General features: G+C 34.3%; 1 protein-coding gene across 3 annotated transcripts in view; it reads left to right on the top strand.

Annotated features, from left to right (window-relative positions):
* Window positions 1-15959, top strand: part of chchd6a (coiled-coil-helix-coiled-coil-helix domain containing 6a) — a 93985-nt gene that overhangs the window by 24306 nt on the left and 53720 nt on the right. Inside the window, exons 6-7 of one of the 3 annotated variants that reach the window (XM_016283922.1) lie at window positions 5560-5583; window positions 7430-7513. The exons of 1 other annotated variant lie outside the window; for it this stretch is intronic. In XM_016283922.1, coding sequence (XP_016139408.1) covers window positions 5560-5583; window positions 7430-7513 — 108 coding nt within the window. The remainder of the gene's footprint in view (window positions 1-5559; window positions 5584-7429; window positions 7514-15959) is intronic. One more of the 3 variants, XM_016283923.1, reaches the window with a different exon arrangement.

The raw sequence follows: 15959 nt of genomic DNA, 5'->3' as shown, positions 1-15959 counted from the left end.
TTTTTGTAACATTTCAAAAAGTGAAACTTTCATATATTCTAGATTTATTAGAAAGCGGGAGGGAAGCTGTGCCCAGATATCAGATGGCAACGCAGCACATCCAACCTAGAGGGGATGACGGAGTATAAACACACACCGCAGGACACAACCGATGCAGTGTGAGTGTGTATGTATGTGTGTGTGTGTGTTTGTGCAAGAGACGAATCTGAGAATATGCGACAACTGTTACTCATGGCAAGTTTCAGTCACATAGCTTTGAAATTAAATTAAATTAAATTAACCTGAATCAGTTTTTCATATGACACAGGTTAATCAATAGCCGTCTGGTAAGACTGTTATCTGGACGTTTCATACGAGGAAAGCATTTAATTGCGGATTATCATTACCAGAGGTAGTAATAAATAGAAATGAGCTGTTTTAATGATGTTTTCTAACATGGTTTCGGACTGAAACATTTTAACAACTAAATCTCATTTTCGTTCTGGAAACACGTAATACTGAAACTTTAAGTGTACTTGAGAACTGGCAGAGTTAGATGCTGTAATGCAGTGACTCTCAACATTTTTGACTCCACAGGCCCTGAATGTTCACAGGATTAATCAAAGACCTCATGACTTCTCCAGCTTTTTACTGGAAAAGGATTGAGAATAAGGATTGAAAATAGTTTCTACCTGAAGATCGGCATGGCTGTAAAAATGAATATTCATTATAAAAATGCCAATGAAGTTAGAAGTTTTTATTCATTTACATTACTTTTCCAGCTTTAGAAATCACACTTCTCAAATTAGGCTACCTCATATATCCAGGTTTTTCAAGACTGTGTAAATCCTGGCTCTGTAAATAAACAACAACAAAAAAAACCCTAACCAGGGTTATTATAGTTAACTAAAACCATAAACAAATATTTTTGATACTTGAAATAAAATAAACTTAAATAAAATGAAATATTAAATTAAAACTACTACTGTTGAACTATTATACTTATTATACTTATTTCAACTAGTTTCCAAGGCAGTATTTCTCTCTTTCATTTAGCATAACTTGATGAACTAAAACAACTAAAATAAAAATGTATAAAAAACAATGTAGACATTTGATAAACTAATAAAAATGACAAAAACACAATTTTTACATTTTATTTTTATTTATTTATTTATTGGCGTTTTTGCCTTTATTGTGATAAGATATTTAAAATTAAGATAAGAATAAGATATTTAGACAGGAAGCGAGGTGAGAGAGAGGGGGGGTAGGATCTGGAAAGATCTGAAAGCTGGGACTCGAACTTGGGATGCCCGAAGCGCAAAGGTGCTATACAGGTGCATCTAAAAAAAATTAGAATATCGTGAAAGTTCATTTTTTTGTAACATTTCAAAAAGTGAAATTTTCATATATTCTAGATTTATTATATGTAAAGTAAAACATTTCAAAATTTTTTTTGTTTTAATTTTGATGATTAGAGCTTACAGCTCATGAGAGTCCTGTAAATATGAATATTTCCTAAGATCCATTAAAAAAAAAAAAAAGGATTTGCAAAACAGAAAAGTTCAAGTTCTTTAAAGTATGTTCATTTATGCACTCAGTACTTGGTCGGGGCTCCTTTAGCACAAACTCCAGCATCAGTGAGGTGTGGCATGGAAGCGATCAGCCTGTGGCACTGCTGAGGCACTATTGAGCCTTCAGCTCTTCTGGATTGTTGGATCGACTGTTTTTCATCTTTCTCTTGGGTTCAGGTCAAGCTTGTCAGCAGATGGAAGCATAAAGTGCTCCAAAATCTCCTGGTAGACGGCTGCATTGACTTTGGACTTGATAAAACACAAGGACCAACACCAGCAGACGTCAAGGCACCCAAATAGGTAAGATGCTTCTGACGTTGTTTCTGTTTCAGAAGTGGCTTCGTAGCCCTTTTCCTGAAGACGTCCGAGCATGGTGACTCTTGATGCAAGTGTTTGAATCGGCTTTGCTTGACAGTATTCTCAAGCTTGCGGTCATCCCTGTTGCTTGTGCACCTTTTCCTACCCAATTCCTTCCTTCCAGTCAACTTTGCATTTAATATGCTTTGATACAGCACTCTGTGAACAGCCAGCCCTTTTCAGTAATGACCTTCTGTGACATACCCTCTTTGTGGAGGGTGTCAGTGGTCGTCTTCTGGACCATTGCCAAGTCAGCAGTCTTCCCCATTATTGTGGTTTCAAAAAACAAGAGATACCCGGAATTTATACTGTAGGGATGGTCATTTAATGACACTCAAATGTAAATATTCTAATATTTTGATATACTGGGTTTTTGACTTTCATGAACTGTAAACTAATCATCAAAATTAAAACAAAAAAGCTTGTCTTGCTTTACATGTAATGAATCTAGAATATATGAAAGTTTCCCTTTTTGAAATAAGTAAAAAAAACAAAAAACAAAAATTCACGATATTCAAATTTTTTTAAAGATGCACCTGTATGTCGGCGCGCTGCCCACGAGGCTACTGGCGCCAACCGAAAATTCAATTACTACAATTTACAAAATGTTTTTAATTCAAAATATTAATAAAAGCCATCATAGTATCTTAGTGATACTAAAGTAACACTCAAACAATCTAATATATATTGATATTTATTTATTTATTTTTGGTTTAAGTTGCTTTCAAACAACTGCTTTCAAAAAGCTTATATACAGTATGTATTCTTCTCTGAAATGCAAAAGTCAATGGGGTCTAAACAACTTTGACTGTTTGGACAAAAAAACAGTTATTGTTCAAAATATCACATTTTGTGTGCCACGGATTAATTTTTTTAAGCAATATTATTATGATTTACTCAAATATGTTTTTTTGTTATGTTATTTGAAGTTGTAGAGCAACTCCATTCGAACTACATGCTGAAACTTTAGGTGTGATGGAGAACTGTGATAACACATTATAGCTGACGTAATGTCTTCAGCAGCCTTCGGTTCATCATTCCTCCAGTCTCCTCACTTCTTCTTGAGCGTACGGCCTGTCACTTTGCATCTATCCTGGCCTGGATGCTGAGTTACAGCCTAACGCACACGCATGCACCATTGTTTACGGTAAACCAACTCCGAGCAGGGTTCATTTCTAGACTTATCAGTGTAATTCATGCTTGCCTGAGTATTATCAGCCTGCTCCAGATCCCAAACAGAGCGTTACATGAGTGCAGCACGCCCATCAGATTGGCTTTGTCACCACAGAGAATTTAAAGAGGATAAATAAAGAAATGACAAGACGTGTGTGTAGTCAGGAGCTGTGTGTGTGTGTGTGGCTCTCAACAGGCTTTGAGAGTTCTTTGAGACGGAGTGATGAGTTTGCCGTCATCAGACCAGCAGGGAGCAAACTCTTGATTCTTCAGCTAAGAGTTGTCATAGAGTCACTTTAAGTTCCTCGAGAGGCTATTTTAGTCTGCAGTCTGTGCAGTCTGTTGGCATCATGGTACAACCTTTGTAGGTTTGTAAATGGCATTTTATAAATAGATACTTATAAATGATTTAAAAAATAATAGTAATAATGTTAATGTCCGGCACTAACATCTTACTGGATGAGCAGCATTCAAAAGTAGCTTATTTCAAGCTACCTTTGTATTTCATATTTCAAAATAGCATATTCACTCCTGTGACCATAAATCAGTTGAAATCTACATTAATGTGTCAGTTTATATTAATAGCCAACAGGTAGGCTGACAAACTATATAAATTGACAGAAAAAGTGTTTATTGTTATGAATACATTTAATTATTTATTAAACATGGGTGTCTTTTATCATATCACTGTTATCCTGTTCAGTAAATGCGTCACCTTGACCTTAAATACATCAACCGTAGATTAGTTTGAATATAGATTGAATATAGGTGATGATATGATTGGCTCAATGAATGTGCAATTAATACTCATCAGTGGTAATTTTAATATTATTTATTTACCATTATAGTATTGAATAAGACTTTTATTGTTTTTTAAATATATTGTCAGTTTTTATTTTAAATTCATATATATTTTATCTATTTCATTTATATATTTCATCTATATATATATATATAGTTTTTTTTTATTTTAGTTTTTTTAAATTATATTTCTGTTTAGCTTTAATTTTTATTTCAGCTTTAGTTAGCAATTGCAGTACTTCAACTTTAACTTAAATTTTAAGTCAGTCTTATTTTAATATTTGTTGTTATTTTAGCTTTATTTCGATTAAGGAAACTGGTTTTTATTAGTCTTAATTTTAGTTAACAACGCTGATTTTCATGAATGCAACAAAGAAGTAAAACAGAAAATGAATGATTAATTAATTTTGAGCTGATTTCTGTTAACAACATGTGCAAAATGAACCTTAATTGTAGGTCTCCTCTGATGCTCAGCTCTTGGTTTTAACTCAGCCTTTCTTTTTGCTTATCGCTGTAGATCCATGCGAGCCCTGGCAGTGTTGAGCACTTGGCTTCAGCAAGCAGACCAGATTACCCTCTCCTCCATGTTCATTAAATACGTGTGAAATGCTCTGCTTCTGCTCCTATAATGAGGAGTGAATTCCATACCATGTAATACATTTGTTAGCACCCAATTTACAGTTGCAATTAGGATCCCTTGGAGAATTGTGCTTGGCCTTTTACAGTCTCCTTTTCATGTTTGACATTTAACTGGTCAAGCACAAAAAGCAGACGTAAGATGTAGACAGTTTATTGAAGTTGTCAGAGAAGATTCTGTCCTATTTTAACATAATTTTCTACAAAAAACATTGCTTAAAGTCAACATTAAATCAAAACTGACCCCATTTACTTTCTTAGTTAATGTCCTTGGGCATATTGTGCGTGATTCATCAGTGCGTGTTGTTCTAAAAGCGTTTTCATTGCCTCAAAATGTCTTTTCTTTTTTGGTGATGTAACCAGATGAAATTCATCACCTATAAAAGTAGTATTTGGGCAAAATGAATTCTCGGTTTTAGCCGGAAATGAGTTTTCGGTTTTGGATGAAACTGTTTTGAACGGCTAAAATTATTAACCGAAATGGTGATGTTTAAGTAGTTTTCAGCTAAATTTAAAATGTTAATTTTGGTATTTCTGTAAAAAACAAAAACAAACAAACAAAAAAAAAACACATTTTGGTGCATCATTAGTTTTAGACCCCTAACCTTAGTTCTAAGCAATAATAATGCAAATTTGCCTGCCAACATTTTGACTGGCCACACCAAAAAAAGTTTAATTTTAGCAGTGTATTTTTAGTGTATTTTAGTGTAATTACTTTCATAGGCAAACACGTTGCTCTCCCATCAAGTCTCAATATGGTGCAATAGTCCTGCACCATAGTATTTCCCGTTGAAAATTTAGTTTTCCCTAAATTAGCTCTTTCGAATACAAAGGTTTTTTTTTGCGAAAATGTGAAATTTAAATGCCCCCCAAATGTGGTTTCATGTCTTCTTTAAACCGAACAATTCAAATATGGATGTAAATTGTTTCAAACATGTCTTAATTATGTTGAGGAACCATTTCCGGCCTAATATTTTCTGTAGCTAAGTGTTAAGTGATGTTTTCCTTCTTACTTCTCTCTCATTCTCTCTTTCTCAAGCCTGCCTCCGAACTGGATGCCTGGGTAAGCATGGCCTATTCCACAGTCATTGTTACATTTCTCTCATTCACTCATTCTTCCTTCCTATCTCTCCGCGTCTTGTTCCCTCCTTGTTTAAACATGGTGTTTTGGTTTTCATACATTAAGCCCCGATTGTGAGCATGCAAACCGTGTCGGCCGCCGTGGCGCTTTCGGAGTTACCCAGCTAGAAAATTGCATATGATGCTCGTGCTGATGGAGGTGATTTACTGCTCGCTCGAGACAGGAGGCAGAGGGAAGGGGGTGATTATGTATGCCTGTAATTTGGGGTTGTGCTTTGTTGTGCACTGTTGTCTGGCTGCTACAGTACATGCGCCTCTTTCCCGGTCAGCGCCACGGGGCGTCTCTCCTCCACAGCGTTCGTGCACGTGTGTCTATGCGAGAAAGCACGACTGTGTGAATGCCATACCCCACTGGGCTTAATGTATCTGTGCCTCATACATAGTTGCGGAATGAGGGAAGCTAATTACAGGGGGGTTTGCGTGCATGTGTGCGAGCATGTCGCTTTCTGCGTTCCCTTGTCGAATATTGTTTGAATACTTGGTCTTTTTGCAGCTTTGAACTAATTTTTGTATGTTTGCTTGTGCTTTTATATCCCTCAATGTTGTGTAAAGTAATCATCGCTATTGCTTTTCAATGGCACAGATGTTTGCGTGCTCACAGATAGTCCATATCATCTCAGACAGTCAATCCCCCCAGCTTTGTGCATGCAGAATTGGTGCCAAATGAGCCGATCGCGTTCAGTTATTGCACACCTGTTTGAGTGTCACATGCATGGACGAAATCACCTACAAACTTGTGTACGTCATTATCTTGCGTCCTCACTTTCTCTGTTTATTTTTGGAATCCCTCCGTGTTGTAAATCCTCCTCAATGCTTTAATCGAGGGCTGAAAATCTTACACCAGCTGTCCTTTTCCTAAAGTCTCTGGCAGAGTCGGCAGATCGGTTTTAAGAGCTTTTGGTCCATGCTGTTTGAGCGAAGCTGTGCTGTGCAACATCCTGCGTCCGGCCTCTCTTGAGTATGGTCAACAGTTTTGGACCAGTAGGGACATATGCTGCTGAAAGCATTTGCTAATTCGCTGCCCAAAAATCTGTAAACCTTGATGAATCTTTTGGAAATGCCAACAAATCGTGAAATTCCAAAAATGACAGTTGGACATTCTATGACCTAAGCTTATAAGCCTTATGGTATACATTTAAAAAAAAAAATTTAATATCACCAACTAGATCACAGAGTCTGGGCAGTGTGTCGTTTTCTGTTTTGCCACACATATATTTTTAAGGAAGAAGTTTATCATTGGTTTCTGGGCTCTAACGGTATTTATTTCTTGATGGTTGAGTCAGGCCAGTAGTTCAGATTTTTATATTCACTGCCAACATTTTCACTGGCTTCACCAAAAGGATTTTTTTTTTTTTCTTGTATTTCTTTTTATGTATTTTTTTTTATTTACTTATTTTGCTAGAAATATTAAAATGTAAACATTTCACAAAATGTTTAATACATTTTTTAGAATCTTTTTGTTTTCTTTACAAAACGAATTTGCAATAAGCCTCTTAATTTTTGGAATCAGTCAATATTCAAGAACAATTGAATGACCACCCATTGAACAAAAATAATTTGTATTTTTAGCAGTTTTTATTTGCTAGAAGTATAAAGCACATTACTTCTTCATAGTTTTTTTTTTTTACTAAATTGTTTATTTATTTTAATTTATTTACTTTTTACATTTATTCATTTATTTACAAAAATAAATTTTGCAACTGCTCTAGAATTGTGTGAGAAAGATGATCAATTGAATGATACAAAACTCTTCATTTACTTCATTTCAGGGGAAACAGCTGGATAAGAAGGAGGCAGAGCTGAAGGCACTAGAGGCTTTCTATAAAGAACAGATCACACAACTAGAGAAGAAGGTTGGTGTCTTCCTGTCAGTTTAACCCAATTTATCTCTGATATTTTTTAAAACATGCTGAATGCTGATAGGTTGAACTAGCTCACAGATACTAATGCATTTAGTGGGTAAATGCTCAAATACCATAGTATGGCATCTGTGGCATTTCTCGGAAAAGCTTTGAAATGTCTGGCTTTTAAGTTCTCTCTTCCCGTATAATTTTCACAGCTGATCCCTGACATTTTCGAGAAATAAGTTATGACACAGAACATCAAGGAAAGTTATGCATAAGCAGAAGGCAGCCTCGAGATCAGTGGGTGGTTAAGAACTTGTTTCCACGCTGATGTCAGTTTGTCCGCTTCATGCAAGGCTATAGTTGTTTGTACATAACTCTCGTTACACCATAATATTTGAGGATGAAAGCACTATTTATCCTCTACTGCTGCGTTCAGTCACTTTCAGAGAGAGATAATGCCCAAACGGGCCATTTTCCACTGCCCTACCTTCAGCCATCTATCTTTTGTAAATGACTGGACAGAGATCATAATGGTTCATACAGTACTGAAGTGGGAATCTGAAGTGCATTGGCTCCATTTGGATGGGCAGCAACGCCGACTGCCTTTATCCGCTGGGTTTACACCTTGATTGACCCCCATTGGTGTAAAAAAAAAAAAAAAGGAATAAAGTTACGTTGAATGGAAAGGGCTTGCTCGGCGTGGCGAGGGGTAATGGTGCAGAAAGTGCTTTAGCCAAAGCCTCAAAACCATTCAGCTATTGGCAAATGAAGTCCGAGTCGCTCTCCAAGATTTGTGATTTTCCTCAGTCCCCCTTCTCCTTCGTTTTCTCTCTTGCCCTCCCTCTACCATTTTTTTTCCTACGCTCACTCTCTCTGAGGTCTTATCAACTGCATGCAGCAAGCAAAAAAGTGAGATTTGTTTCTTTCCCGTCTTTACCAACATGCCATAGGAAAGAATGCACGGCAATATTTGAAGAACTGCTGCCAAAGAAATGTTTAATTTTATTTGTGTATTTACAGTGGTTAAGTGTATTTTTCAGAATGCAAAACAATATATGAGGAAAATTTGATTATGAAACATTGTGACGTAGTTTGTGTAGTAATGTTAAATGAATTTGGTTGACTCCAGTATTCCAAATATTGCCTGTGCATTCTGGGAAATAAATTGAACAAATTGACCATTGAAGTTGACAAAATTCATTTAACATTACTAAACAATTAAGGTCCCTTGCACACCGAGTCTGAAATTCCCATCCAGAATTTTCACTTGTTAAAAATATAAATACGACCTCACATTGTCAATCACGTTTATACACTGACTCAGAAACTTTTGTCCGTCATAAAAAAAATTCAGAATAGGTTAAATTTTCTTCAATTTTTTTGCATCCGTAGCAAGCATTTTGACAATTCAGAGACACCGTACAAGCGAACAGCAAAATCCAGAATGCTGTCTGACAAGTTAATCCACTTCGTCTCACAGCACAAATCACTGTATATGTCCTTGCACTCTGAGTTCACAGAAATTCATCCAGTATTCCAAATATTGCCTGTGCATTCTGGGAAATAAATTGAACAAATTGACCATTGAAGTTGACAAAATTCATTTAACATTACTAAACAATTAAGGTCCCTTGCACACCGAGTCTGAAATTCCCATCCAAAATTTTCACTTGTTAAAAATATAAATACGACCTCACATTGTCAATCACGTTTATACACTGACTCAGAAACTTTTGTCCGTCATAAAAAAAATTCAGAATAGGTTAAATTTTCTTCAATTTTTTTGCATCCGTAGCAAGCATTTAGACAATTCAGAGACACCGTACAAGCGAACAGCAAAATCCAGAATGCTGTCTGACAAGTTAATCCACTTCGTCTCACAGCACAAATCACTGTATATGTCCTTGCACTCTGAGTTCACAGAAATTCGTGGTCTTTTTTAATATGTGGCTCTAGTATCGCTAGCAAAGCATCAAACTGAGCCTCTAACATCCTGAAGTAAATTTTGAATCGCTCCTGCGGCTCCTTGATTTGGAGGTGGATCTCTCCTTCCTTTCATGATTGGATGAACCCAATATTTCCTCTTTCTTTTTTTTTTAAGAAGAGAGAGGACAGCAAAATCTCCATTTTGTATTGTTTTGCGTTCTTTTTTTTCTTTTTTTCGATGGATTATTTACCTTGTGCAGGTAATTATTGGACTCCTTGTGCAAGGTTTCTGTGCATGACAAATTTTTAGGATGACAAATATGAAAAAACGCATATGGAAATTTCTGACTCATTGTGCAAGGACATTTAGGTTACAGTTGTCCTTTATCAGAGATTCTTTAAATACTGCTCTGTATTCTGGGAAGAATTTCTAGTGTGTGTGTGTGTGTGTGTATGTATGTATGTATGTATGTATGTATGTATATATATATATATATATATATATATATAGTTACGTTGCTATAAAACTTGATATTTTGATTAATATGTTCTAAATAATATTCTCAGTCCAGGAGTTTAGTTTACATTGAATATTAGGGCTGCTCAATTATGGCAAAAATCATAATCACGATTATTTTGGCCAATATTGTAATCGCGATTATTTAACACGATTATGAGGGGGCCATATCACCAAAACTTTATATGAGTGATTTATTTAAAGATAGTGATACATATCAAATATTTATTTCCTGCAAATAATGTTGCTATGACATCTACATTGTAGAGACCAGCAGAATTTCAAACAAAAAGTCCTAAAAATTATTTATATATATATATATATATATATATATAGTTACGTTGCTATAAAACTTGATATTTTGATTAATATGTTCTAAATAATATTCTCAGTCCAGGAGTTTAGTTTACATTGAATATTAGGGCTGCTCAATTATGGCAAAAATCATAATCACGATTATTTTGGCCAATATTGTAATCGCGATTATTTAACACGATTATGAGGGGGCCATATCACCAAAACTTTATATGAGTGATTTATTTAAAGATAGTGATACATATCAAATATTTATTTCCTGCAAATAATGTTGCTATGACATCTACATTGTAGAGACCAGCAGAATTTCAAACAAAAAGTCCTAAAAATTATTGAAAATAATTAAACTGTCAGTAATAAAAAAAGCGAAGGACAAATACAATAGAATAAAAAGATACAAATGAAACAAACTGTGCTTTAATGTTTTTTTTATGCAAGTCTCAAGCAGTTTACAGCCTACTACAGAAATGAATAATCAAATGTAAAATAAAACGGCATAGTCTTCACTATAAGAATTACACTTTTTTTTGTTTCTTATTAAAGCTACAAATGTCCTTCACTCAAGAGCAATGTGTGATTTTGACTTTTGTCTTTTGTTGTTTGATTAATATTAAGCACACAGTCGCAGCAGGAAAATAGCCCGCTGTCACTTTAAGAACTGCACGGATCCAATTTACCTTTACCTGCGTATTTTCATTCTCAACTCTTTACGTTCATTTGTTGACCGTTTAGGCGCACACCTTGAGCTAAAAGATGACTTTACATGTGCGTGTTCGGTTCCGTCTCTGAGCGCATATATCTTCCTGAGGTGCAGCGCAAGTTCTCTTTCACGCTTTTAAAAACATGAATAATAAATATACTTATATAAATCAAGCACGTCCCATTTTGCAAAAGTCACATTATATGATTTTACTGATTTGTACGTGAAATTGGGCTTTTATGGAGGAACGAAAGCGCAGCGCTGGAAAAGGGAGCGGAATGGGGGCGTAATAATCATTTTATTTTCATAATCGTTGGAGGCCAAAATCGAAATCGAAATTGTTTTTCGATTAATTGCACAGCCCTACATTGAATTAAATGCCAGATACTTTTTTATTGTGTGAACAAAATACCAATATTAACCAGGAAAAAATAAATACAAAACAAAACAATATAAAAAAAAATTAAAATCTAAAAACTTAAAGAAAATGTATTCATAATGCGGGTCCTTTAATTATGAACAAGGCCTGTATACACTGAGACTCTTATTTTGAAATGTCTACTGTTGTATAGTAGAAATGTCTAGTATTTGAAATGTCTGCTACTATATATATTTTTTATTTTTTTTATTTTTTTTTATTTTAGTCAATTATCAGATGCTTTTATCCAAAGCGACTTACAAATGAGGACAACAGAAGCAATCAATTGTAGTATTAAAACAACTAAAAAAAGATCCAAAACTAAAAGCTAAAACTTTATAAATACTACCTATACACATTTTAAAAATAAAGAGATTAAATAAAAATGACAAATGCATACAACAAAATTTCAAAACTTAACATTTAAATGAAAAAACAAAAATAAAGCTATAAATGATTCAAAATATTAAAGAACAAAAGGTATAAGAGTATAATAATGATTCTAAAATAACACTAAGCCAAACACCAAAAAAACAACTACATATGTGTATGTACACACACGCATACATATATACATATATGTATGTGTGTGTGTATATATATATATATATATATATATATATATATATACACAGTGTGTATATATATATATATATATATATATATAATTCAAAATATTAAAGAACAAAAGGTATAAGAGTATAATAATGATTCTAACATAACACTAAGCCAAACATCAAAAAAACAACTACATATATGTGTATGTACAACCGTACACACATACATATATATATATATATACATACACATTTATAAATTCAATATATGTATTTCATTTCCATTTAGTTTGTTGAAGTATTAAAATAACTCAAATTAAATAAAACAAAAAACTTAATAAAAGACCTATACAGACATAATTTAACTAAAATTAAAACAAATAACAAATACACATAATACAAATCAAATGACAGTAGTTTATTAGTAATCCTAAAAAATAGCACTATAAATGTCTACTATGCTATTTACTATAAGGAGTTAAACACACTTCTATCACAACTATCTACAACTTATTACAATATAAACGCCATAAAGTTAGCATAACTGCGTTGGCATAAGTGCGCACTATTGATCGATTGCGAACTGCTCTAAAACCCCAAACCTGTAGAATGTGCAACAGCACCGCATTTTTTAAATGTACAGCACTTATATTTTCCATCCCCACATTTAAGTCATCTTAAAATGATAATTCAGCATAATTTGTTATGCAGTTTTAGATAATTAAGACTTTTTAATGATCTGCAGGGACACACATGCTCCTAAATACATTTTACAATTCACACACTTCTATTTTTACTCGCAATGTGAGTGAAATGCTCACACTTTAAAGCCCTGTTGAGTCACCTTATTTTCCAGAATTCACAGCAATACTTGGAGAACTACTTTCAAAAAACATTATAACCTAGTTGCTTAAGAATATTAAATGAATTTGGTTGTCGACAGTAGTTAAGTCATATTATTTTCCGGAGTGCAAAGCATTACTTGAAGAATCTCTGATGAAGAAACATTAGGGTCTAGTTGTATAATAATATTAAGAAAATTTAATTGACTACAGTGGTTGAGTCACCTTAATATTGAAATTTGCTGTGTATTTTGGGAAAGTCAACCAAATTGATTTTGACATTACTAAATAAATAGTTCACAGTGCTTTTTTTTTTTTTTTAGGAGATTCTTTAAATACTGCTGTGCATTCTGGGATGAATCTCTCATGAGGAAACATAACGTAACAATATTGCGTTGAGTCACCATATTTCCCAGAATGCACAGCAATATTTAAAGAATGACTGTCAAGGAAACATTTCATCCTAGTTGCGTAGTAACACCAAATTAATTTGGTTGACTACTGTGGTTGAGCCACCTTATTTCCAAGAATGCACAGTAATGTTTGCAGCACCTCAGTCAAAGAAACATTATAATCTAGTTACGTAGTAACGTCAGTCAAAGAAACATTATAATCTAGTTACGTAGTAATGTCAGACAAATTTGGTTGAATATAGTGTTTGGAACAAAACATATCGCAAGGCCGTTCCTCCATTAATATTAATGTGAGGTGTCGTTTTTATATACTGTGACTAAAGAAAGTCGCATTAGATGCAATATTTGTATTCTCTCTATCAAACGCTGTATTCAGAACAAGAGAATAACCCAGCCACCTTGACAGCTTTAGAGAGATAATTCCTCTCTATTTGACTCTCTCACTTTGTTCAGCTCCTCTTGCTTTGTTCATATAAGCTGTACTAAGAGGGTTGCTCACTCACTGGCTTGAAGAATTGCCTTTTTGTTTATTCACTTTGGGCCCAGTGATTCGGGGGAAGGAGATGGAGATGAATGTTTTTGGTACATGCTTCATTATGATGCGAAAACAAAGGATTGCAAAGGGAAATATTAACAATCCATGGTGGCTTTGCCGGGCTGATAATTTAACGCTTGTGTCTCTCAAAAGAGGGGATTTGTTCCACGGTGTACAGTTAACGTTGTTCGCACGCAGCAGATTTACACCCCAGTTCTTTTAGACTTAATTCACGTTTTATTTTGAGCCGAAGACAGATTTATAATACACTTCTAAGCAGCGTTTTCCATTTGTCCGTTTATGTTAAATCTATGTTACTAATATTTCACTGGACGTTAACCGAGTCCTTGTATGGGAAGGTGTGACGTGAAAACTGTTCATTTTGAATGAATACGGAGCTGTGTAGCAGTTAGAGCACATGATCAGTTAATGCATTCTGGGAAGTGATGGGAAGTATCGTTCTATCCATCTGTCATTTTATCCATTATCTGTCGTTCTGTTTTTCTCTCCATTCTTTCATTTGTTCTGTCATTCTATCTATTGTACATAGACTTAAGCTGGTATTTGGTAATGCGATATATCACGGTAATGAATATGCACGATATTGTTATCGTGGGCACTTCTAAATATTGTGAATAATTATATATAAAAATTATTCAGAATTTTGAATGCATTTTAAGAATACTTTTCCCATCAACTGGTTAAAATGCACAACACAACTGTATGCTGCGTGAAAGACGAGTGCGCACTCTGACATAAACAAGCATGGATGAGAAGCACTTTCATTCTCTGACAGCAGATGGCGCTAAACTGCAGAAATGATAATAATAATAATAATAATTCATTTAAATGCAGCCGTTACCCCGGAAACCCTGTAAACAAAGCAGCTGCACTACTTTCTGTTTCTTAATCGTGTTTACATGATTTAAACAGCCATTCAGATTTGTGTATTTGCTATGATGTTCATCACAGCGCCAAATACTTAAATGTTTAATAGGCTATTTATTTTCAAACTTTCTTTCAAAATTCTTCTGAACATTCATTAATCTTAGGTATTCCAATATTTAATAACAGGTTGTTAAAATCGAAAGTTGCAACTGTGTTATTTAATGAGCTAACATGAACTAAAAACTTGTATTTTTTAAACAAAGATTAATAACTTCTGTAGCAAATGTAGCTATTGCTCATTGTGAATGTTAATGCATTAACTAAGGTTAACCAATGAGGTCTTATTGTAAAGTGATACCTATTGGACTTTATAGTTCTTTTGCACTTTAATCTGTGTAAAACTTTGAACTTTATACATTTTTCTGTATTGCTTTATTGCATTCAAATGTTCAGTTATTTTTGTTATAAGAAAAAAGTTATTAAACATGTTATACTGTATTATGACAGCACTTTTTAAAACTAAATTTCAATATCGTGATATGGGAAAAAAAAATGGGAAAGTGTCCAAACTTTTGACTGGTACTGTACTATAATATACACAAAGAATATCGGCCGATATATCGTTATCTGCCTTTTTTACTCCCTAATATCGTTATCTGTATCGGCCCCGAAAAACCCATATCGGTCGGGTTGTAGTCGAGGCTTCCAGTCTAGTCCACCTCCATTCATTTTTAGCTGTACAAAACTGATTGTTGTGCTGTTTTATATTGAAAATTGGTATTTCTTATTATATTATTTTAATGTATTGCTGTAATTATGAACAGACTGGTTTGTAGCACCAAATGGTTTACTGCTGTTTGTTATTTTCCTATAGTGGCTAATGAATTTTTCACAGAAAAGAGCTTTCTTCCACACTGCAAAATAAGGGGGATTGTCCGTCCATCCTTCTATCCGTTGTTTTATCTATTACTGTGTCTGTCTATCGTTCTGTCATTCTATCTATTGTTCTGTCATTCCGTCTAGCGTCTTTCTACTATAATGCCTGTCCATCATTCTATCTGTCTGTAGTTTTATCTGTCTGATCTGTCTATCGTTCTGTCTGTCTATCATGTTATCTATTGTACTGTCTTGTGTTCTCTCTGTTTATGGTTTAGTCTGTCTGCCGTTCAATCTATTGTTCTGACTCATTCTAGCTATCGTTCTGTCTGTCTGTCTGTCTATCTTTCTGTCTGTCTTTTGTTCTCTCTGTGTATGGTTTTGTCTGTCTATCATTCTGTCTGTTTTTCTGACTATCGTTCTATCTATCATTCGGTCTGTCTGTTTTGTCTGTCTACTGTTATG

This window comes from Sinocyclocheilus grahami, unplaced genomic scaffold (assembly GCF_001515645.1).
Source record: "Sinocyclocheilus grahami isolate Dianchi unplaced genomic scaffold, SAMN03320097.WGS_v1.1 scaffold178.1, whole genome shotgun sequence".
NCBI lineage: Eukaryota > Metazoa > Chordata > Actinopteri > Cypriniformes > Cyprinidae > Sinocyclocheilus > Sinocyclocheilus grahami.
This window is presented reverse-complemented; position numbering and strand designations above follow the sequence as displayed.